Here is a 24,773-nt window from a genome sequence, read left to right as displayed (position 1 = left end):
ACATATATTAAAATCCTGAACAGGGTGACTAATATTAATTTTAGACTCTATTACCTCTTTATGACAACATGATATTGTTCTGCAGGCCTGTTTGTAGTACTCAGGTGAGGATAAATGTTCTGTGGGTGGCAATAGTTAGATGTGAATTAGCTGGTGCTGTTCTGCTTGCCAGCTGTGGCATATGTGCTGTGCTGCATACAGTTCAGAGAGGAAAGCAATTACCACAAAGAAAAACATGGAAAGCACATGAGACTGTGCAGTACCTTTAAACAATGATCCTGAAAGCCTTTCAAAGGATGTGCAGCAGTGCTCTTGGAAACCTGAAGTCCTTTGAAGAATGCACACATACCCTGACACAAGACCCAAGAGTTTTGCTTCCGTGTGATTCTTAGAGGGTTTTCTTGGTCCAAACTTCTCCACCTGGTGCAGCTGCAGCTGTTTCAGTTCCTTCCAGTCCAAAATAGCATCTGAAAAAAACTAAGAAACAGAAGAGAAAGCAGACAAAATTAATTAAAAAAAAGTTATACATATGCACACAACACATGTATTTGAGAGAGACCCCTACATGATGATACTAAAGCAGAGCTGCTAGGGGTCACTGAGAGACATCTTGGTGAAGGGCAAGTAAAATCACCAAATCACAGAATGGGTCAGGGTTGGAAGGGGCCACAGTGGTCATCTGGTCCAACCTCCCTGCTCAAGCAGGGTCAACCCAGAGCACAGGGGCACAGGATTGTGTCCAGGCAGTTCTCCCTCCAGTGAGGGAGACTCCACAATTTCTCTGGGCAATGTGTTGCAGTACATACAGTTAGTCACACAGGGAAATTCTTCCTCATGTCAGAAAAATTTGCAGGACAGGGTAGGAAGGTTGCTAAGTAAAGCAAAGTCTGCTTCCTGCTATTCCAAAGATACTTTCAATTAGGTAGGATTAAAATATTAGCCAGAAATGACCAGTAAGCGTCCTACACTGAGATGCTGAGAATATGCCTGGATGGGTTTTTCCATTTGGAAGAATTGCTTGGGACAGATATGATCAGTAGTCCCTCTGTTGTGGAAAACCATTTATTGTTCACCGTGTTTTATAGATGATCTGAAAAGGGCTACAACACAGAGAACTGCTTTAGCTCATGGGACTGCGACTCCGCAAGAAGCAGACTCTTTAATTAGTCTCTAATGACTAAGTAAAAGCGGTCCTGACATCATAGCTCTGCAGAGTAGGCATTACTTCTTCCTTCTCTGCTCTTAGCAAGAACCTGCAGTGCAGGAGGACTGGGAAAAAGGCCTGCTCAGATGGACTTCTGCCCATGTGAAGATAAGCATGGCCAGGAAGGAGCCTTGGCTGCTCCCGCACGCTGGGGCACGCCTGCTGTGCAAACTGGCCCCCTCCCAGGCACTCCCAGCTCAGACTCAGCTTCTCTGGGATAACCATACTCACACAGGATACTGGCAGGGACACAGTCTGCTGCAGGCTTGGAAAACATGGAGAGACAGGAAACATACCCAGCTGCTGTGCTCACACAGGCACAGGGTTGGTGATTAGGAATGAATCCCATACTAGCTTCCACAGTTAAGGTGAAGTGGGAAAAGACTGAAAAACCCCACATCCAAGCACACCAGGACAGGCATTAGCAAACACCAACCATGACCTTCACCACGATGACTAACCAGCTACAACACTGAAATGAGTCTTTCACAAACAAAGAAATGCAAGCAAAACTCTTTCCTCGACAACTGGCAAGATCAATGCCAGGCTCAATATCCTTAATTTTAACCTGTGAATAGGCATTGAGTTGGAAGAATTTGTGATGAGGTAGACTCCTCTCCTTTTCCTCTTAGATGCTAAGAAAAAATTGCTGTACAATCCCTAGTAGCACTTTCTTTTCCTATTGGCAGGGTAATTTACTTTTACAGCCTATATGAAATAAATACTCTGATATTAATTTATCAAAACCCAAGATGCTGGACTGGAAAGCCAAGCAGGGGAATTACACACACAACAGACAAATGCAGGCTTCAGAGTGTGTTTGCTTTCCCTCTCGGGGATTTGTTTCAACTTGCACCTGGAGAACCAACCAAAATCTTCAGAAAAAGCCAAAATCTAACAAACTTGCATTTGGAAAAAAAAAAAAAGCGAGATCCTATCAGAGTTCAACCACACTGGGTAACTTACAAATTGAGCAGAGATAACACACAAGGGTGTTAAATGCTTACAAACCCAGATCTTTCTGTAGTCCTCTTACTGCCCTGCATTTACGTCTAAAACCTTAATCTCATTTTAACGTAGAAAGCAGCGAGACGGATTTGTTAGGATTAGTCTATGTGAGAAAAAGCGAAGTTAAGGTGTTTACTGGCTAAGGAGTAAAGATATTTAGAGAGCTGTTCTGAAACATAGTTTCTAAGGGATGCTTTTTTTTCCTAAATCATTATTAGTGGCAGCTGGACTGAAAAACAAGGCTGAAGTGGTTTCCTTTCTAATTCAAAGCAATCCTAGACTTCAGCTGAAGCCTTTTAAAAATGCACACACAGAAAAAGGATTAATTTTCATCTTTTAAGAGAAAGGCATTCACTAGAAAGAAAGCAAATGGTGTTCAAAAAGCAACATTTGTTGATATGAGAAGTCACGCCAGCTTCTTGAGTGCAAGCTACAATATGTGCTGACAGTTTAAGCAATGCAGGGTGCAAGATTAGTCATTGCCCTGCTATTCACAGCAGCTTGTTTCTTCACTGGTTATCTGCAGAAAAGCAAAACAGAATTCCAAAGACCAAACTTCAGGTTTTTTAGTGGCAGGGAAAGCACTGAGAAATCAGTATATGGAAGTGTCCCGTGTTTTCAAACAGCAGCATGGAACTGAACCCTGCAAGGATAACTGCATAACGAACATAACAAAGTTCAAAGAAGAAAAGTATTGAACAGTTCCTTGATTGGTAGCCTCAGAATTTAGCTTGTAACCTGGTTTTAAGCATTTCAGGACTCGTAAATATATGGCTGACAATGAATTCTGTGCAGGTTCCTGAAAACTTATGACCACACAGTAGTCTGGCTGCACTGTACAATGTTTTAGATAAAAGCAGAAGTTTAGGATTAAACTGCCAGAATATTTACTGTAAGCTTATACAATTAATCAGCAGCATTGTCATAAGTGTTGTAACAGGCTTTACTGTATTTATTTATCTGCTCTTACAACATCTGGACTTCAGGCTTCTCAGGCAGAACTGCAGAATATGCTGGTTCACTTTGGTGGCAGAATGGATGCCAATTTTATTTCTCCATTCTGAGAGGAAAGGTGAAAAGCCTAAACACCTTTGCATTGATTTATTCCCACTGTCTACCCTTATCATGATCCATTCATATAAAAGTGATCCAGTACTTTGACCACATGGAGATACTTAGCCAAACTTCTGCAGCATGCAGTCAGGAGCAGGCCAAGTAGTCTGGACTTGGAACAAAAAAAAATATAAAATTGTGGGTAATTTTGCTTTTAAATTCACCATGTTTTTTAGAATTTTTTGTTTGTTGTAACATAAACATTCATATAAATCACAAATATGACATTTTAAAGCTGAAGTGACAATTGAGTATGTTCTTTTAAGTAACAGTGGCATTTTATCTGGATTTTAACACTCCAGTGCAAAGGTGTTACCAGTAGTCAAACCTGAAAACAGAAAGCATGTATTTTGGCAAGGCATTTTATTACCATGTTAAATCTTTTTTGTTAGCAGTCAGTCATTGAAAACAATCTGTACACATCTAATTTAGTCAACAAAAATAGCTGCACAACTTTAAGTGATGTGCCCCATTTATGTAACTTGTTAAGATCTGAAGTGATGCTCTTCATTGTTTGAATCCTCACATAAACAATTACCAGTCTTAACATATATTAAAGTAAGATTATGTTCTTCTTTCAAAAGTACAAAAAATAACACTTTAAATATACAGTGGTTCCTAAGCTTAGACAGAATCCTGTCAGGAAGAGGGTTTTGCACTTCAAGAGACAGTGCTTTCAACATCAAGAGCTCTTCAAAGTGCTTGGCAGAGTGTGTGAACACTATCCCCCACTTACTAGATGATGAAATAAGGCACAGAGGTCAACTCCCTTGCCCACAGTCACACAGAGAGTGAGTGGCAGAACTAACAGAGCAGAATCTGTGGGGTTTCAGTTCTCCAGTGTAACCATTGCATCTCATTGCCACTATTCAAGTGCAATGGCTTAAATGTTTCTGAGGAGAAAGATGTGTACAGCACATGGTAAATAGGAGGGAAGATTCAGGGCTAGTTAAAGGCTGCAAACAGTTTCAACTCAAACCAAATGAATCTGGTAGTCAGTAACTCATAATGCACTTCAGGGAATGATTACATAGAGAATTATACATTAACCTGCAGAGAGAAAGCTCATTAAACAGAAGAAATATGGTGTTTGCTTTGCAAAAAGTACTGGTTGTCTTAAGCTTGACAATAGCTCAGGTATAACGTTAAGTTTGACAGGGAAGTGGTACTTTGTGATCCACAGATGTCCTAAACATTGTTCTCCTACCAGCCAGGTGAACTTCTCTGAAGAGTCACTCAGAAATGCAAATAAGGGCTAAATATCTCCTCAGGAGGCAGAGATGTGAATGAGGCACAAAACCCCACATTAATTGCTTGTGAGATACTTGTGAGGACTAAGTATGGTAAAGAAATACCAATCCAGAAAAACAAAGCAGTCTAAAATAAATATGGTTAAGGAAATTGAGTCACTCATCCAAAATCACCAAGAAATGCTTATGCTTGGATAGCTTATGTTGCAAAAAAACACACGTGACACACGTAATCCCTGCTGGGATGAGAAGCATTCTCTAGCCCAGCCGTCTGCTGACAAACAAGCATTTCAGAAAGCCTGTCCCTGGATAGGATGCTCAGGAGATGACTCATTCACTGACAGAGGCTGCTGATGGGATTCAGAAACAAGTACACTTTGATTCTGTTCCTCACTGACTTGATGGGAAGGAACCGTGTCGTGGTTAGAGGGGGACTGCTGACTTGATTCCTGAGCCAGCTGCACGTGCTGAGCTGGATGTGAAGATCCCGGCAAGTGGATTTGTTCATTTTGTCCTTGATGAGCATGGAGATGTTCCAGTGCTTCCTTGGAAAGAGTGATGACATGCATTTGTTCAGGCTGGGCAGCCTCTATTTGGTTTGCAATCATATTGATACTTTGAATTTGTTCTGCTTGCTCCTGCTGAGCTGAAAGCAACAAGTTTTGCAGCTGCTGCGGCGGCTGCGCAAGGAGCGCGAGGTTGGCAGCCTGCTCTGTGGTCATGCTGGGGGCACTTTCCGTGGTCACAATGCTGATGCCTTGATTGTGGCTGGGCATGAAGTTGATGTTGTGTACTGCATCCGTAACCAGCAGCTGAATTTCCTGCCCTCCCGAGGTGGCAAGTTGGTACTGCTGCAGCTGGAGAATGTTTCGCACTTCTTCCGGATGAGCGTTGGCGCTCAGGGCAGCGCTGCCTTCCTGAAACTGCTTTTCCTTGCTGTGAATTTTCAAATGAGACTTCAGGTTGTCCAGACGAGCAAACTGCAAACTACATTCTGGGCAGGCAAAAGGCTTTTTGCCTGTGTGTAAGATACAATGTCTTCTCTTAGCACTGGAATCAGAGAAGGATTTTCCACATATATCACAAGAATATGGCTTTTCTCCTCTGCAAAAGGAAAGAACTTGATCTCATTAAAATATTCACTTTGACAATGCTGCTTTCTGAAACTTATTCTGTAATAAAATACTTAAATGATTACATTGTTTTTCTAAATTGTAAGTACTTAAAGGGTAGTGTTAAAAACATCCTCTATTTGATCTCCTGATTATCTCTATTTGACATCACAAACTGTTATACACTCCAGAGCTACAGCGATAACTGCCTTACTCTGATAAAAACAGAGGTACAAGTTCTATGCTGCTAGACCTTGACAAGAATGCAACAACATTGTGCAATTCTAAGCACTGACCATTTTAAGAACATTCATTAACAGTGTGGACTTCAAACCAAAAAGAAGTTTCCAAATCCTAACTTGCTGCCTGTGTCAAAAGGACAAGAAATTTTACTGGAAATGTTTTCTTAGACAACAGTTCTCCAGTGATTTAAAATCTAACATGTCTTTATGCAATGCACTGCACTGACAGGGGTAAAAGACAACTAATGCTGTTAAAGAGACAGGATAGCTCACGGGACAACAGGACAATGCTCCAACAACCTTGATACACCACAGCTACTGTTCTGCTCTTAAACAAAATGTACAGTAAAATTTTCACAAAAATAGTATAGCAGTAAGTACACTGTCAGTGAACAGACACAAAACACCAAAGAAGACTCTAACAATATCTTGGTGCATGAGCATTTAGGACTTCAGTACTTTCCACTACCAATTTTTTCCTTACATAGATTAAGCAAAAATGTTAAATTTTTAACAATCATTCAAAATGCAAACAAGTCCTGACCGTTCTACAGTTAAATAAGCACTACTTCTAGTTATAAGACTACAAGTTGCATTTTAAAAGAATGTAATGAAAATAAGACATACTTTACCTGTGAATTCTAATGTGAGTCTGAAGTGAACTTTTAGCTGTAAATGATTTGCCACAAATCTCACAAGTGAAGGGCTTCTCACCTATCAAAAAGAAATGCGACTTTCCTTTTGAAATAGCACTTTTCATCAATTCATTAAAAACATTTTGTGTTTTACCATATACAGTATCAAGCGTGCACTGATGGCTCCTCACACTTCTGCCATGGTTCGGCAGATATCCAAAACTGAATGAACTCACTAGTCAAAATGAGGGTATAACACTTTAAATGTACAGCTCTAGCATTTCTCCCCTTTGAAGAAGAATTAGGTGATCCAAGCCCCCAAAGCAACAAAAAGCTGTACCTATGGCACAGATGTGTGTGTTCTACATGGAACAGAAACACTCTGAAAAAGGCTGTCCCTGAACCCTGGCATTAATGCCACGTTCACGTGCAGCACCATCCACATGAGTAAGCCCAAACTTCCAAAGCTGGAAAATTAGGCCACTATCTTAACAACTTGCCCGGCTTTCTATAAGGCTCCATCACACTAGGCCTATGATAGTCTGGAAACACCAGTTAGAAAAAAATTAAATTATCATGAGTTAAATAAAATGTGAGTTTGTTTGGGGATTTTTTGTTTATTTGTTGGGGTTTTTTTCAGTGCATTTGGAATTTTGATGATAATTGAGTAGAAGCAGAGAGGCCAAATTAAATTATAAGAAAGTTCATAAGAAACAGATACTACCCAACCAAAGCAAATCCTAATTCACACCATAACAAATCCATGTAGCAGTGAGGCTCTTTAAGACACCAGACACGAGAATCCAGATCACCACTGTGGTAATTCACACCATCAAAGCACACCAAACCCAGGGATTGGGCAGCAGCCAGTTTCCAAGGAAGCTTCCCATTTAGCATAGAACTGCAATGCTTACCAGCTTTCATGTGGCTTTGGAGGGCATGGATAAAGGATGAGAGAACAAGAAACATTGGTCAGAAGGGACCTTGGTCACCCAGTCCCAGCTTGCTACTGAAAACAGGAGTAACTTCCCAAGTAGACAGTATTGTTACAACAGTGTTACCAAACTCCTGCCAGAGTAGAACAGTTCTATCTATGTGAACCCCTGTCCCCCAAATGCCTTGGAATTGTACTTTGCTTTTGGGATGGGACAGGTGAATTATTATTTCTATATAGTTAATACTGGCTGTATCTTGCCTGTCTTTTCTAGTAGCAAAATATATTGCAAGCCAGTTTATGCTAAAAATCAGCTTAGCTCATATATTTTTGCAACTTTCCTTGCTAGTAAGCTTCCTCTTCTCATTTCCCACCCCAAACTCATTTCCCACTACATTTAGAGAGCTGTATCAGCTTCAGATACAAAACTCTTGCGTGTGTCAACACTGAGTTCTCCATACAAAATTATGTAAGTATCATATGCTAGCACTATTCTGGATAACCAAAAGCTCCCAGAAGGACAAGTTTTGGCCTTAGCATATCCCAGAAAATTTAAATCTTTTTCACTTAGAAAAGAGAAGGAAATGAATGAGATAAAGTATGCTTGAGAATGAGTTATGTATTACAACTGCAAGCAACACACTTAAGAATAATTTGATTTTGTGAGGAAACAATTGCCACTGTTTCTAGTTACTTTAAAAGACAAAATTATTCACATGTCACCTTATGAACTTATTCTTCAAAGAGAAGTATTTTATGAAGTTTATGCCTTGCTATTATGAGAGGATAGATCAACATTTTTATCTCTGTTATCCAGTGATTCATTACCAGCCTGCCCTCTAAATCTCTTAAAACACCCTCTGACGCACTTGCATTAAATCATCCCTCCCAGCCCATCTCCTCTCAACATCTGGTTTATTACGGCACAGTAAAAGCTAAATGGAAATAATTATTTTCCTGGTCACAGCACGTTTCATAAGCACCCATCCCTCACAGACAGAGGTGTCCAACTCATTAAGGACACACACCTTCTGTTGCTTGTCAGCTCACTGCAAGCCTGATACATGCTGGATACTACTCTCCCAACAAACTGAATTCTCAGTCCAGGATTCTATCATGTGAAAGCTAACTGGCATTTTCTGCAGCAGGTTTTATAAAACTGGGGAAAAAAGCCCTCTTCCTGTAATAGGCACTGCTTCTGTGCTGCTGTAACACAAGCTTTTTTGTGCTCCTGCATTCTTGATGTCAAATCTCTTCATTAGCAACACAGGCATCATTATGCACAAGTAGAGCAGAAGTTCATGCCACAGAGACAAATGTAATTTGCTTAACATATTTTTGTCCCTGTAACTTCAAGAAAAAAACAATCACAAACCCCACAAAACTCAAGGTACAACATTACCTGTGTGTGTTCTTAGATGTTTCTTTAGCTGAGCTGCATCCATGAATTTGCGACGACACTGGTTGCATTCCGGCAGTGAACGGCCTTGTCGCAATAACAAAAAAAGTGTCAGTGCATAAGTGATCCCCTGTATCTCTTCAGTGATCTTTGTTAAAGCACTTTCCTGTAAAATAACCACTTTGCTATAATATAGGGATAAAACAGAAGGTGATTCACTGCCTCCTCCCTATCTTAACTGTCACACTCCTATTTCTCAATTTAGTATTACCACAGGAAAAGAGGGGACTGACACCTGCTCCTACCCAAAAACACCTTCACTTGAAGCTTTTTAAATTCTGAAGCTTTGTAAATTCTGATTTTCTCCACCACTTCCTCTTTTTGTAGCTCCATCCCATTCCAGAAGTGAGAAGAACACTTCCTAAAGCCTGTATGTCTTTACTAGTCCAAATAGTGGGCAACTACAATGCAATTTGCATACCAGGCAGCAGACATAATTGTTTATACAATTCACAGCTTCTATACAGCATGGACAGCAGGGCTAAAATAATCAAGTTGTATGTCAAATACAGTGTAACTAATTTTTAATCATCATAAGAGCCCTTCTCAACTAAACACTTTCCTACACGTTGCATTTACTACACGCCATCATGTCTTTTTCACCCTATTCACTGTTTTATACCTGTCCAACACAGGACACACCAAGGTAGCAGAGACTGAATACATCACCGAGAAAGAACTTTCAGCCTAAGTCAATCTTTAGGAGGACAAATCAGCATGGACTGTAAGCCAGGTCCTCAACCCAAACTTGTTATACCTGAGTGTAGTCGATAGTGGCTCTTGAGCTGTCTCTTTTGGCTGAAGTATTTCCCACACTGATCGCAGGTAAAAGCCTTCTGCCCTGTAGAGAAAATCACTTATTAAAAGGTAAGCCACATCCAAAGTAAGTGTAAGGAAATAAATAAAATACAAAAGTCAGCTGTGAGGAGCCAATTCAGTTTTGATTTGCCTCAACAATGGCTGTCAGAGGCACATGGGAGAGGGGTTGCACATGAGCCACGCCCAGGAGGCACCTGGGGAAAGATGGAGGAAAGCCTTGTCTCTGGGGAGACCTTTCCTGGCAACCAGTTCATGTCTGGCATGGGACAGGCAGTCAGGAGGGGAACACTGAAGACACTGTACCCCATAGACACTCTCCAGTCAGATGGCAAAAGGTCTCTGCCAATGGACTGCACTGGGACATTGGACTGGGCCAATGGTCTCCTGTCAGCAGGTGGACTTTCGGAGGAGCCGGAGCATGAAATGTAACTGTGTCACAAGTCCCAGGGCTTTTCAAACTTGCTTTTTGAGTTGGGCTTTTGTTTTGGGGCTTTTGTCAGACTGTGCTTTTGCTTCTGAGGCTTGGTGATTCGAGGGGCTTTTTGCAACTTGGTTTTGATTTGGCGCTTTTAGAGTCTTATGCTTTTTGCCCTGGCCCCAGTGTGCCTTTTGGCTCTCTTGCCCTCGCTGGCTCTTGCTCACCCTTGTGTCTGTCCTGCCTCCCTGTGTCCCTGACCACTCCCTGTCTGCTTTGTCCCAATGTCCCTGCGTCCAACCCCGCCCACCTCCCAGCCAGCCCACTGCTGTGATCCTTGCCACAGCTGTGTCCAGGGCTCTGGACCTCCTGCCTGAGCAGCCCTCACCTTGTGTCCAGCTGCCCGTCACTGCAGGAGCCGTGCCCAGGCTGGCAGCATCCACATCCCCCACCTTGACGGCACTCCCCGACCTCTGGTGGTAAAGCCTTCTTTCCTCTATGTCTCCCCTCTCTCCTCCCATTCCTCTCCCATATTTCTTCCTCTTGTTCTATCTTCTCTAACTCTCTTTAGCAGGATAACTTATTTTCATTTTGTTTTTTTCATTACCAATAAAAGATTCTCAGATACAAAGTTTGTCTCGTTTGACATTATTTTGTTCCTGACTATCCATTTTTAAAAGAACTCCTCACAGTTTCCCTTAGTGGAATGTGACACCAGTATACACAAGATGAATCAGAAGTACCTTGTTTTCAGAAAGGCAAATTCTTGCAGCAGAGATACATTTGCCTTGAAGTATTTACCTGAATGTAGGCTCATGTGCTCCAGAAGAGAATGCTTTGTGGTCAGAGCCTTACTGCAAATGGTGCACGTGTACGGCCGTTCCCCGGTATGCATCCGCTCATGCACTTGAAGAGAATGCTTCTGGGAAAAGCCTTTGCCACACTCACTGCATTTAAAAGGGCATTCCCCTGAAAGCAAAAGACAACATTTTTAGGCATAGATGCATCATTTCTCACTAGAAAGTCTAAGCTGATAGTGAGATGCATTGCAATGTTGTAGCTACTGAAAAAATTAGTCTCGATTAGTGGTAAAGAGGCAAGCTTCACACAGGAATAAAATAATTCTTTAGCTATTGCCATATAATTCAGTGCTTAAACAATGAAATTATTAATTACTCTGAAATCTAGGTGAGACATAAAGGTTCTGAGATCTGCTGACAAGAATAAAACAGCAGACACAGAACAAACCGTAATTTGGACCAGCATGCTATTTTGGATATTCTTGCTGTAGTCAACAACCAACACCTCAAGAGTCACTTGCCTTTGGCAGCATTCCTTAATCTAACCCAAAAGCAGTAGCAGTCTGTCAAGGCCTACCTGTATGGCTTCGCTGGTGAATAGCCAAGAAATGACTGTACTTAAATACTTTGCCACAGTCTTTACAGCGAGCTTCAGAACCCATACGCTTTCTTTTTCCATCAGCTCTCTTTGCCAGTCCTTTCTCATCCTCATCCCCAAGAAGTTTGTAATCTTTTAGTTTGATTGATCTCCTTATTCTACGTTTGCTGTAACGGCTCTGAGTGCTCTGTATTCCTTCAGATTTGGGATCGTAGTTTTCATCCTTCTCAGCTGATAGATCAACAGCAGCCTCTGAGCTACAAGCAGGTTCACTTTCTTCTCCATCTTTCCCCACTGAAGCCTGTTCATTGGCAACTGTTTCTTCTACTTCAGTGTCTTTTTTCATATAATTTTGCTCATTTTGCACAGAGTTGTTCTCTCTCAGCTGCCCATCTTTGGCAGAATTTGCTCCTGATTCTTCTTCTTCTTCCTCTTGGACAATCTTGATTTTCCTTGGCCGCCCCCGTTTTCGCTTTGGTGGATCATCATTTTTCCTGTCACTTGCAACAACAGAGGCTACACTTTCAGCTGGAGCTGGCAATGCACTGCCTGGGCTGCGGCTTTCCAGGTAGTCTGTACAGGCCCAGACCAAGTCAGTTACTTTCAGCAGCTGTGCAGTAGCCAGGATTTGTTCTGTGCTTTTCTCACTGGCACAGAGGCAACCAGTGTAAATAAATTCTAGCAGAACTCCAAAGGTGTCTGCCACCATTCCCTCCAACATATAAACTGACTGCCCTATTTCATCCTCATTTACAAACATCATTGAGAAGTATTCACTGCTGGCAGCCAGCAAAGCTTTATGGGCTCTAAATTGCACATTCTCCACTATCAGAGTAATGTCACAAAGAAAATCCTTTTTTCTTTGTTCCTCAAAATTAGCTAGAATGGTATCTTTGTGAGCTTTGGAGTGGATGATCAGTTTCTCAGAAGGATCAATTGTTTTTGCCATTTTAATTATGAATATTACAGGAGGTGCCTAGAAAAACAGAATAGCTTTAGTAAAAAATTATTTTAACAGTCGGCATTATAAGACCCAAGTATCATTTGTTATACCAGTAACAAAGTTCAAGAGTTTCTGAAGCAATTCTGAATCCTCTGAGCTTTTGAAAAATCAACACTACTGCTGATATGGAATTTCTTCAAAAAGTATTTTAAAATCCTATGAAAAGGCTACAGATAGTTTTTTAGAATTACTGCCTATTTTTTTAATCTCTGATGTACTGTGAACCCTGTATTATCTAAAAGAATTTGCTACCCTAGCTTCTGAAACTAAAACAATCAGACAGAAACAATTCCTTGGTCATAGCTCCTTAGTACAGCACTGGCTTTGCACGGCAAGGCTTTGATAGTGGGGCAGTTACAGGGGTGGCTTCTGTGAGAAGCTATCAGAAGCTTCCCCAATGTCTTACAGAGCTAACACCAGCTGGCTCCAAGATGGACCCACTGCTGGCCAAGGCTAAGCCCATCAGTGGATGGTAGTATCACCTCTGGGACAACAGATTTAATAGGGGGGAAAGAAATGTGCACAACTGCAGCTGGAGAGAGGAGCGAGAATCAGTGGGAACAGCAGCCCTGCAGACACCAAGGTCAGCGCAGATGGAGGAGCTGCTCCAGGTGCCAGAGCAGAGATTCCCAGATTCCCCCACAGGCCCTGGTGCAGACCATGGGGAGGCAGCTGTGCCCCTGCAGCCCATGGAGGTCCATGGTGGAGCACAGATCCACCTGCAGCCCCTGGAGGAACCCACACCAGAGCAGGCTGATGCCTGAAAGAGGCTGGAAGCCTGTGCTGGAGCAGGCTCCTGGCAGGACCTATGGCCTCATGGAGAGAGGGGCCCCCACTGACATGGGTTTGCTGGCAGGACTTGTGAGCCCATGGAGAACCCAGGCTGGAGCAGGCTGTTCCTGAAGGAATGTACCTATGGAAGGGATCCAAGCTGGAGCATTTTGTGAAGAACTGCAGCCCATGGGAAGGACTCAGGCTAAAGTAGTTCATGGAAGGACTGTCTCCTGTGGGAGACCCCACGCTGGAGCAGGTGAGGAGTGTGAGGAGTCAAAGGAGAAACAAAGGCAGTGTGCAATTAACTGACTGCAGCCCCCATTCTCCATCCCCCTGCACTGCTGGTGGGAGGAGGTAGAGAAAACTGGGACTAAAGCTGAGCCTGGAAAGAAGGGAAAGGTGGGGTGAGCGGTTTGAAGATTTGGGTTTATTTCTCATTACCTGACAGTGATCTCACTGACAATAAAGTAATTTCCTCAAGTCAAGTCTGTTTTGCCTGTGCTGGAAACTGGTGAGTGATCTCTCTCTGCTCTTATCTCAACCCATGAGCTTCTATTATATCCTTTGTTCCCAGTTCCCCTGAGGAGGGGAGTGATGGAGCAGCTCTGATGGGCACTGGTGACCAGCCAGCACCAATCCACCACACTGGAAACAAAAAGGTCAACTGCAGTTTGATCAGTGCAGTTTACTCAGGAACAAGCTAGGAAATCCTGTAATAAATGACGCCATGGTTTATTTGAGGTGTTAGGACATGGGTTGGACTAGATGATCTTAAAGGTCTCCTCCAACCTAGTGATTCTGTGATAAAACTTCACTGGTATCAATGTGGCAGGACTTCATAACCTCTTTTACCTCCCATCTATCGTTCTGAAAATGTCTCTTTTTTAACACTTTCACTTTTTTAACACTTCCAACACTTTTAACTTTACTAAGATTCAGCCTAAGAAGGTAGGTAATACAAACACAGAAACAGCAGTGTTTTGAAGGGTTCTGTCTAATACAGGGCTCATTAAGGTTATCTGTTAACGATCAATTTGTCTTGCTAGGCTTCTTCAACAGTAAATTTGCAAAAATTATTAATAAACAAAAAAATCCATCAATTTCAAAAGAATCCACCAAATATTATGGGAGAGATATGCCCGAAATGTCCTACTTATAAAACTCAGCTAACTAAACTAAAGATAATACAAGTGTCACATTAAACACACATAAATGTACATATTTGTATTCAGTTAGTGCAACAGTTTCAATGACCTGAACAAATGCTCCACCAAACAGCAGACACTACCTACAGATGATACCTAAATGCTACTGAGATGGTGGAAAAGGGATTCTTTAGCCCTAATCAGCTACCAAATAGTTCACGGCAGAGTCAAATTGCGTTATCTGGGAGCTTTCATTTCCAAAGCATGTGAGCCCGATGTTTGTTGCTGGAGCACCTTAAAGCACAGCTGCAGGTGTGACCCAACCTGCCTTATCGTGCAATATAAGAATTCCTGGACGGCTGCAGCCAACTCTGCCTGCAGGCATCCCCTAACCTCCACACGCGTTCCAGACAAGGTAGTGGGTGTTTTGTGAGTTCTGATCGCATGAAGGACGTCGATGTTTATCCAGGAGGTGACAGCATTAGTATTTTGACTGCAAAATCCAAATCATGCAACTTCCCTAAAACCCCCCCACCATCACAGAGTGAGGCTGTACTCCGCAGAAGGCCGCACGCTGCCGGCAGTGCGTGCGGATTCACGCTCCGCTCCAGCCATGGAAGGACTCAGGAGCTCCCGGGAGGCGACCCCGGGGGGCAGCGCACGGCCCGGGGCTGGGCCTCGCCACGGCTACGGCCAAGGGCACCGTGCGGGTCGCCGTCCCCGCGCACCGTGTGAGCCCTTCGGGCCGCTCCCCAAGGGAAGGCCGCGCATCTCTCGTGGGACGGGAGCAGGGAGCGGGCGCTGCCCCGCGAGAGCCGCGGGCCCGGAGCACCCGCCCGGTGCCGCCCGCCCGGCCCGGCACTCGGCACTCACCGCTCGCCGCCGCCGCCGCTGCACTTCCGGGCCGGGGCTGGCACCGCGCCTGCGCTGCCGCAGGGAGCGCAGCACGGGCGGGACTAGAGCACGGAATCACAGAGCAGCCCGAGTGGGAAGGGGCCCAAACGGATCATCCGGTTCCAGCCCCCGGCCCTGCCCAGGGCAGTCCCCAAAAACACACCGTGTACCAGAGAGCGCTGCCAAATGCTTTCCTTGAACTCTGTCAGGCTTGGTGTTGTGACTACTTCCACGGGGAGCCTGTTCACTGCTCAACCACCCTCTGGGTGAAAAACCTTTTCCTAATATTTAAACTAACCCTCCCCTGGCACAACTTCAGGCCATTCCCTCGCGTCCTGTCACTGGGCACCACAGGGAAGAGCTCAGTGTCTACCCCTCCTCTCCCACTCCCAAGGGCATTGTGGACTGCAATGAGGTGTGCCCTCAGTCTCCTCCAGGCTGAACAGAACAAGTGACCTCAGCTGCTCATCATATGGCTTCCCTCAAGGGCCTTCACTATGGTCATAGCTTTCCTTTGGACGCTCTCTAGTAGCCTGATATCTCTCAATTTCAAACAAAAGATTTTATTTCTAAGATTTCATGGTTAAAAAACTGGCCTGAGAACGTGTGACATTCGCAGGCCATGTTGCAGCCATGCTGGTACCTCATGGCAACACTCCATGTGTTAATCAGTGGAAATACAGGGTTCACACAAAAGTAGGGCGAGTGCCTTTCAGGGAAAAAAACGTCTGCAGTCTGTCATCAAAGCCACGGGGCCGATCTCTTGGCTCCTGGTACGGGCCCCTCATGACAGTCCCCAGGTAGGGGAGGAGTTGGCAGTGCTCCACAAACTGCAGCAGCTTCTTCCTGTACATCTGCCGCACCGGCTCTGAGCTCCGGGGGTTGTGTGCTGCAAGAATTTAAGCAGCATGTTAGTGTCTCCTATAAACTTTATGGAATTACATTAGAGAAATTTTCAAAGGGACCAAGTCTACTTCTGTTGGCATCACCTGTGGTACAGATAAACACCTTGAGTATTGGTGCCAAGCCAAAAAGATCAAGCCTGGTATTTCAGAAAGTTCCTGATTCCAAATAGCTATGACAATCAAAAGGATCAGGCTTTTCTTAAAGAAGACACAACAAACATGCCCAGTTGCTGTCAACTTCTCATTTCTCAGACTGTTAGATACTGGTGAAACTCCAGGCAGTGACAAATTAGGGTAGTGTGGCACACAACCCAAAGTGGCACATCCTGGGGATAGCCCAGGTCTGGTATGGCTGAAGGAGCTTTAGTTCCTTAGCAGGAACTAAACTCCTGCTTCTTGTCCCCTATTTAAATGTGAGATTAGGGAATGATGTTAATTGAAGATGAGAAGGTCTAACTTCACATAGAAATAAGATGAAATTTCCAGGGGACCACAATTTAAGGTGCTTTGATCAATTTTTTAAATCAAGAATGGCATGACTACTCTGAAGAGATGCACAATAATAAATAATTCTGTATTTGCAACTAATCACCAAATCACAGGATGGGTCAGGCTGGAAAGGGACCACATTGGGTCATTTGGGACAACCTCCCTGCTCAAGCAGGGTCATCCCAGAGCACATGGCACAGGATTGTGTTCAGATGACTCTTGAATATTTCCAATGATAAAGACTCCACAACTTTCCTGGGAAATCTGTTCCAGTGTTTGGTCCCTGGCACATGAAAGAAGTTCTTCCTCACTTTCGAGTGATTTGTCAGTGTACAGGAATGCTGTGTCTTAAAGCTGGAAGCAGTCCTACCCAGTGCTAGAAGAAGATAACTCGTTTTCCTGGATTCCTATGGTCAAACTGTTTGGCACTGCATGAAAAAAAGAGATTTCTGCACTTGCATAACCCTTCTGGTTTATCATCCATTACTAATAATGATTTAATGTTGCAATTTTTGAGCAAAACATTCCTAGCATGGGCATCCTTATGTTAGCAAAGCCATGCTAACAATAGAATGAAAACAGCCTTTTTAAATGAAGCAAACTACAGTATAAAAGCAGTTTGGTGGCTTAGGAATTGTACATTTATGCAGGGGCTTAATCATGTGCCTGTCCTGTTCAATGGTCTTCCTTCAAAAAGCTGTGCTAGCAAAAAAAAAAATCTATGACAGTTCAAGAAAATTCTGGAGGGCTCTGGAAACTACATGAGGAAACACAGGATGTGAAGAGCTTTGAAAAAATAATTAAGATTGGTATTATCTAAAAGAATAAGTAAAAATGTCAAATACGAAAGGCCAGGCAAAGTTCACCCAGTGAACAGGTTGGCTTATAAATGACAAAAGTGGTGGGTTGAAAGAAATGTCAGTCTGGTCCAGAAATATCCAGCAGTACTAGAAACCAGCCCAAAGCTATGGCAGAGCTGCAGACAAGGACACTGAAATTGAGAAAGCTGGCAATAGTTAAGCTGACTGCAAACTATTAAAGATTATTACGTGCAACTGATATCTCTGGCTGAAAAAAACCCAAACAGAAATTCTAAAGCAAATATGAACACTAATTGGCTATCTATATTGTATCAGAGGACATATGTCATTTATACAATTAGTTATTTTTATAGCATGCTATTTTATACACTACCTTTTAGATGGAAGGAGACAAAAAGCAGAGCAGTTTCTTTCACACTTAGGAATGGAAACTTTGGCTTAAGGCTGCCAACTTCATGCAGAGCTTTTATTAGAGAAGTTGCAACTCCCTAAAGAAAGAAAATAGGTTTAACAAACCATTACAGAAATCTTGAGCAATGCCTTATCCTGTTGTAATGCAGATCTAACCATACAGGATGATATCCTAAGTTGGTGAATAGTAGAAGATAACAAATTAGCATAAAATAGGGAGGGCTGTGACCATGAATCATTTTTCTTTATTTATTCATGTGTCAAAGTGTATCAAACTACTCTTAAATTTTTCCAAGTAAGTTTGTGTCAATGTTGGTGTTAAAAGTCAAACCAAAATGTGTTCCTACAAGATATGATAAACAACTAAGTCAGAAAATCTATCATATAATACTACAGCTTATTATCCCTCTCTGACGGCCTTGTATTTTTTCCATTAAAGCTACAAACATCTGTCATTTTAAAGCTTTAAAAAATTACTCTCAATTATAACTAAAACATTTTCAATTTAATATAATCTCATTAATAAATATGACTCAAATGCATTAAAAATACAAATTTAAAAAAACAACAACTGAGTGGGATATGCTATATATCACAAAATCGTGTTTTAAAATAGAAAAACAAAAACTGGCCTGTTCAAGGTATCCAGGCAAAGGAAGTGTAGTTAATAGCATTGGCTCTTTTTTTGGAGGGAGTTTATGGGGAAGCTTCAGATTCCCGTACTTCTCTGGTAACCTAACCAGATATAAAGTAAGCACTTTTAAGATGTATGAACAGTGACATGATTGAAGATTAAAATGCAGTTAGTGTATTTACCTCATAAACGTCTGAAGTTTTTCATCACTTTCAAAAATATATACCTTGTCTTGGTATTTTGCTGCATACTCGATGCTGCCAGGCACCAAAGCTTCATACCTGAAGAGATGGAACAAGAATAATTCATTCACAGAAAACATAATCTGTGTAGAGTAAACTCATAAGCTACTGGTAGCCTTCTGGTAATTCAGCAAGTGTAGCAACTACAAAAAATACCAGCAATTGGATCATCCAAGTTTCCACTACATGATGGACAGTTACAAGGTTAAAAATCTCATGGAGTCTCTGCCTCAAAATCTGCTTATTAAGGAACTTTTATAGTGCTTCTTTAGAGCTCCTTCATTTAAAATGTCAATCATATTTGTTCAGGAGATTAAAAAGGGATAACATAGAATTGGCTATTATGGTTCTCCTCTGATGATAAATTCTTGCACATTGAGGAAATCTGTGTCACTTTATAGTAGAGCTTTATGGATCTCTACAAAAATCATAATAGGTAGTTTTGCATCTACTAGGGATTTATGAGATTTCTTTTAACCTTTGAAGGCTTATGATAGAGAGAATTCAAACTATATCTGTCCATCTTCATAATGAAAGACACCAAGCCAACGCAGATTCTTGTAGAACCTGTAGCCATGTAACTTTTAAAAGGTGATTTTATCTTGATTTCCAAAGCCACAGGTGCAATGTAGAGAATTGTAATTGCTTTTCCTGTCCAAACCCTGAACAACATTAAAAAGTACTTTGAAAAGATTTCCTCATTAATGCATTAATATAGGACACATATTCTGTAATTCAGATTATGAAAATTCTAGTGACAGACCTCTGTTTTCCATCTAGGTAAGTGACTGGACAGTATCCCTGCATTTCAGGCTTTACAGGGAATAAGGCCTTCACTTCTGCTTCAGTCAATTTCTTTGGTAGCATTTGCGGGGGTGGCAGAGGGTGAGATGCCAGTGATGATACATAAGCCTCAGGTCTGCACAAGAATTTCTGTAGGAAAAAAAAAAGGTTTTATAATAATGAAAGACGCACTGTAGGACTGTTAAACTCCAGAGGACTGGCTCACACTTTAGATACCTATTTTTTCTACAATGCAACAGTGTGTTGGCATTGCTGTTGCTCTTAGGTAATTTCTTTTCCAACCTCCTCTCAGCTGAAGTAGTCACTATTCACCCACCATCCATGACTATCTACTGCTGTCATAAGCCACTTTCTAACTCAGTCTCTCCACAACAGATAAAGAAAGGAGAAAGTTATTGTTTTCAAATGAATGTTTGATCTGTGACAATTTGTAAGATGAGCTTTAGTTTAATGGTGTTTGTGCTGTATTTTGTCGGCCTAAACATGTGATAGCAGAAGTATGCAGAACAAAAGCTTGAATGCTAACAGTGGTCTAATTCAAGTTGCATATTACCTATTTCTGTATGGAATCAAAGAATCTAAGCAACAATGTTCCCTCTTCCCATAATCCCGTCATTTTGAGCTGCTTTTTTGATACGCACTTTCAGTTCTTCCTGTGAAGCCATTCTGTAGTAGCGCCCCTGAAATTCTGCAGCAAACTCCAGTGAGGGGCTTACAGAGCAGTCAACCAGTTCACCTTTGTCTGCAAGGCTGACAGGACAGTACTGTCCACACTCCCCCAGCTGCCCCTGCAGTTCCTGGGGAGTGATACATAAACCAGCAATGCTGGCTGCTTTTCCTGTAATGAAAGCAATTAATGATAATGTTTAATTTATGAGAGACATAGAAACATCAAACAATTTTACACTACAGTGTAGAAAGCAATAATTTGAAATTTATATGAGATAATGAGAACTAAAACATCAATTTGATAATAAAATGAAGTTGTAACTCATTTTACCAATTAATTTTAATAACATTTTTTAGCATGTAAGAAATATAATAATTATTAATGGTGCGGGATACTCTGCATGCTCAGCTTATTAGTCTGTTCTTCTTTTTTATGATTTATTGTTTCACTCCTTTGTGTTACTAAGGGACATTTCAACCATTATTTTATGTCTTTATATTGATGAAAATGAGTACAAGGTGTGATGAAAGCCTCCCCTTTATTCATCCATATCTTGCAAATGCTACAGTCTATCAGGAGGAAATACATTCAAAATCTTTAATAAAATGTCATCTCAAAACCAAATTACTTAAAAATCATGCTTTTTCAAGCTTTATGTGTAAAAGTTAAGTGTCTTTTAATATTTTTTTATTATGATTCCAGTTTTTAAGATGGGTGCAGCCACAGAGCTGTAAAAATTAAACCCAAAAGGTGGATAAAGATAAGGAAGTATATTTGCCCTTCAGAGGAATTCTAGTTAAATAGTACAGACATGTTTAAAAGGCATATTTAATCCTAACCAGTGCTGACAGACAAAAAGTCAAGTGGGAACTGTGCCATTTTAGAATAAAGTGATCTTCTTCCCAAAGCACAGAAATTAACTCAGATTGAAGCTTATTTCTAGATTTTAAATTAACATCTTCTCTATCCCTTCCTCTTCCTTCATTAATAGTAAAGGGAAGGTGTGAGTTCCCCTTGTACCTTTGGGGTACTCTTTGTGATTTACCACCCAGTGATGCCAGATCTACCATGGACCAAGGACTCTGACTTCCTTTAGCAGACTTGTGTTACCCTGTTCTTGGGAAGATGGCCTCAGACTGCCCTGTAGTTGGCTTTGCCTTCACTCTTCAAGAGATCTCTTCAAGATCTCTGCAGATGAGATTGAAGAATTTAAGGGTATGTATGTGGCCAAGAATTAGCCTCATCCACAGAAAGGTGAAGTTTTCAATGTACAAAGTAAATTGCAGATTTTAAAAGAAATAAATATTCTGGGAAACTTTGTTTTTCTTTTACCTTCTTTTCTTCTTTCCAGGTATATCTGGATTTGTTTAACAACTGACTGAACTTTCTGCAGAACGGTCTTCCAGACCCTCCATTTGCTATGACTGGCATCAATCACACACCAGTTCTGATGTTCCTTCATATAGTAAGTTCTAATATCATCAATGTGCTGTTTATAGCAGGAATTTTTAATAGCTAGAATCTGTGGGCTGTCATGTTCAGGATAAGGAGGTCTAAAGACAATGAAAAATAACAGTGATTTAAATCTGAGGCTTAGATATTTTCATTGAATTTCAGGTGTAAATTCTAGAATTCACTATAAGTTCGTTTTACCAAATTTTGCTTATTTGACATTGTAGAACATATTTGAGAAATACAAATTTCTTTTTAAGAATACCACCAGCTACATTGAAAAGCAGTGTACTTTGATCAGACAGTCCTGTTCAAAAACCAAAGAACAAAACTTCTCCTATTTATGCCCCAAATACAACTCAAGAATTATTTTGCAAAGGATTTGGAATGTATCAACACATATTACCTGACATACACTACAAATACACCATTAAATGGTACCCTGAAATTGCACACTTGATTTGTACTTAAGCCAATGAAATATAATTAGTTTGGTATTTAAGATTAAGTTTAAAGTAAATACTTTCAAAAACACATCTTTGATTTAATTTTTTTGCAATGCAAATTGTCTTTAGTCTTTTAGTAAACAATTTAACATTGTACTGATTACTTGATAAACAGAAAGAGACAAAAAGAAAAGGACAAAATGAAAGAGGCATGCAATAATGCTCCAAGCTATCTGGAACTTCTTAGAAACACTTCCTCTAATGAGAAACAGGTTCTTACACAATTTAATTTTAAGGTGAATGTTCTGTTCTTTTTCATTCTCTGTCTGTTTATAAACTACTTACTGTTCTTCCTCAAAAACAACCAATGACTCTTTAAACAGATTATTTATCTTCTCAGAAGAACAAATAAGGGAATGAACTGAATTGAAAGGCTTAGAAGTCCTGAATTCTACACACTACTAAATATGCATACGTTTCATATTTTTAAAAGAACTCTGATTAAGTTTTTAAAAGAGAGCTTATTAGATGAAGTATCAATATATTTTATAATAATAATTGATGAAAAATAAATTTCAGCACCAGAGAGAAGTGGTAACATTTTTGATGTACAGTTGCATTAAACCACTTAAACTAAGCAGTGGGTGCACAGCATTGCACATTTGTAATCTCAGTCCTGCAATTGAAGGGTCTGGCCAGAGCATGCCCCAAACACCTTACATCCTTACTATTTCTGCTCTATGGAAATCAAAGCATTAGAAAGGAGAGGGACTGGTTCCCATGTTTTTCATATGTGGAGTTCAGAGACAGCTGAGTTATGCTCCAGGTTAGACAGAACCTCTGGGTATAGCACTGAGGCACATAAATAGAGATATTACAATATTGTGTAGAAAATAAAAAAAATTCTATCAGGGAGTATCACTACCGGTTTGATCTTTCCTTATCCAGCAGTGCTCTTCTGAACACTTCCTTTGTATCCATATCTAATTCAAAGATTTTCACTGGAATTATCCTAGTTGATTCCAAGAGATTTACGTGTGCTCTTGTTAGAGGATATCCATCCAGTACAACTCTGCACGCAAACAGAAACAGAAAAATAGTTTTGAAGAAACTCACTAAGAAGTGAGTTTCCAATCAACCAGTGAGTCTATGTATATTTCTAGTACATTTTCCATGGAGACAAAAGTCTACACCCATGCCATGAAGTTATCACTGCTCTCACTTGACAGGCACATTCTTCACTCCTAAGAATTTACAACCAAATTTAAAAAATCAACTAGGCAGAAGAAGAAATAGTAATGAGAAAAGGAAATGTACAAAGGGCAAAAGGCAAGTGGATGGCTGGGAGTTTTAAAAATGGTGTACTTTAATATTCTGACACATTAATCATTCTGAAACATAATTTGAACTATGAGAAGTCTCCATATGGATTGGGAGGAGCAGTTTTTAAAGTGGTAAGTACAATTATTTACTACAGTGTTTGAAGAGTTTTTATAATCATACTGAAGAAGAATAGTTTTTACATATTAGGAAATACTGGAACAAAATATACTGAAACAATATTCCAGGATTTAACATCAAAGAGAAGCTGAAAGAATTCTGATCTCAAGCACAAATAATTTTCAGAGATTATTGCAGAATTGCCTTTCTCTGTAACAGTTCTCTTTTTTGAGGAGAGAAGTTGGATTTCATGAAATACTGATGATAAAGCTTTTTAAGTCTGCCCAGTTTCAAAGATGTTTCAGTGGGGGAGAAAAAGCCTAGGATTACCTATGAATGAAGTGATAAGACTCACTGGTTTCAGTTCCTCCTTAATAACTTGAGTTGTTAAGAAAACAAAAAAAACCCCTGAGTACTGAAACAGCCTGCTTGATCAAAGAGAATCAGGTGTGTCCAAGTTGGTTCTGGAGCTGGTATAAGAGAGACCAAATGGTAGTTCTCAAAGGATAGTAGAAGATTCTGGCCTATTGGCTGAAAAAAAAGTAACTGTCATAAAGTATATTACGTCGATGTACTGAAATAAAGTTACTTGGAAATTGCAGAAAATTCTGCTTCAGTCTCATTTCCCAGGGATATTGTAAAATAAAAAAAAAATCTCCTTTTGAACAGATTTTTTTTTAATGCAGAAACCACTGATGTGTTTTAGTGAAATTGTTCTACAGCAGTAACATGGGAATCCATGCCTATGAAGAGACTGACATGTCTTGGAGAAACCCCCAAAACCCCAAAAAAACTCTTACCCAGTGGGATTATCCATGTGATTTAGCAGAGCCACATGCAGAGCCTGGATGGCCAGTTCATCAGGCACGGTGAGTCCCTGGAGAAGGTGGGACTGTATCTTTAGTGCCAGCTCGCTCTCTGGCCGGCTGTTGAGCACAAAGCGGATGGCATCTCCTAGGGACAGGCGCAGGAACCCATAAACACTCGCGAGTCTCTGGGCAACTGCAAAACATTCCCATTTCAAGTCACAACTTTGAAGGTAAGTAACATCACA

At 41.0% G+C, this 24,773-nt stretch overlaps 2 protein-coding genes across 8 annotated transcripts in view; both read right to left on the bottom strand.

Moving 5' to 3' along the window:
- Nucleotides 1-1,361: 1,361 nt before the first annotated feature.
- On the bottom strand, nt 1,362-15,433 carry ZBTB24 (zinc finger and BTB domain containing 24). Of its 2 annotated transcripts, XM_058021398.1 has the most exons (7): nt 15,385-15,433; nt 11,569-12,565; nt 10,993-11,160; nt 9,715-9,798; nt 8,901-8,984; nt 6,562-6,643; nt 1,362-5,679 (listed from the first exon to the last, which is right to left on the bottom strand). In XM_058021398.1, exons 2-7 carry the CDS (start codon nt 12,536-12,538, stop codon nt 4,866-4,868), a joined length of 2,202 nt encoding a protein of 733 aa, XP_057877381.1. In that variant the 5' UTR covers nt 12,539-12,565; nt 15,385-15,433; the 3' UTR covers nt 1,362-4,865. The 2 variants fall into 2 exon arrangements, with proteins under 2 accessions (XP_057877381.1, XP_057877382.1); XM_058021399.1 differs by lacking the exons at nt 1,362-5,679; nt 6,562-6,643 and having other exon boundaries at nt 8,912-9,063.
- Nucleotides 15,434-15,869: 436 nt separating this feature from the next.
- The window catches only part of AK9 (adenylate kinase 9), a 59,124-nt gene continuing 50,220 nt past the window's right edge, over nt 15,870-24,773 (bottom strand). For 3 of the 6 annotated variants that reach the window (XM_058021387.1, XM_058021389.1, XM_058021391.1), the window contains 9 exons: nt 24,520-24,721; nt 23,205-23,351; nt 21,714-21,934; nt 20,353-20,549; nt 19,671-19,840; nt 18,848-18,946; nt 18,660-18,766; nt 17,994-18,104; nt 15,870-16,294 (listed from right to left, as the gene is read on the bottom strand). In XM_058021387.1, coding sequence (XP_057877370.1) covers nt 16,092-16,294; nt 17,994-18,104; nt 18,660-18,766; nt 18,848-18,946; nt 19,671-19,840; nt 20,353-20,549; nt 21,714-21,934; nt 23,205-23,351; nt 24,520-24,721 — 1,457 coding nt within the window. In that variant the 3' untranslated portion in view covers nt 15,870-16,091. Of the gene's footprint in view, nt 16,295-17,993; nt 18,105-18,659; nt 18,767-18,847; nt 18,947-19,670; nt 19,841-20,352; nt 20,550-21,713; nt 21,935-23,204; nt 23,352-24,519; nt 24,722-24,773 lie in introns of those variants that run through there. The other 3 variants (XM_058021390.1, XM_058021392.1, XM_058021393.1) reach the window with 3 other exon arrangements.

This window comes from Melospiza georgiana, chromosome 3 (assembly GCF_028018845.1).
Source record: "Melospiza georgiana isolate bMelGeo1 chromosome 3, bMelGeo1.pri, whole genome shotgun sequence".
NCBI lineage: Eukaryota > Metazoa > Chordata > Aves > Passeriformes > Passerellidae > Melospiza > Melospiza georgiana.
Note: the sequence above shows the minus strand (reverse complement) of the source record. Positions and strands in the feature narration are given on the sequence as shown.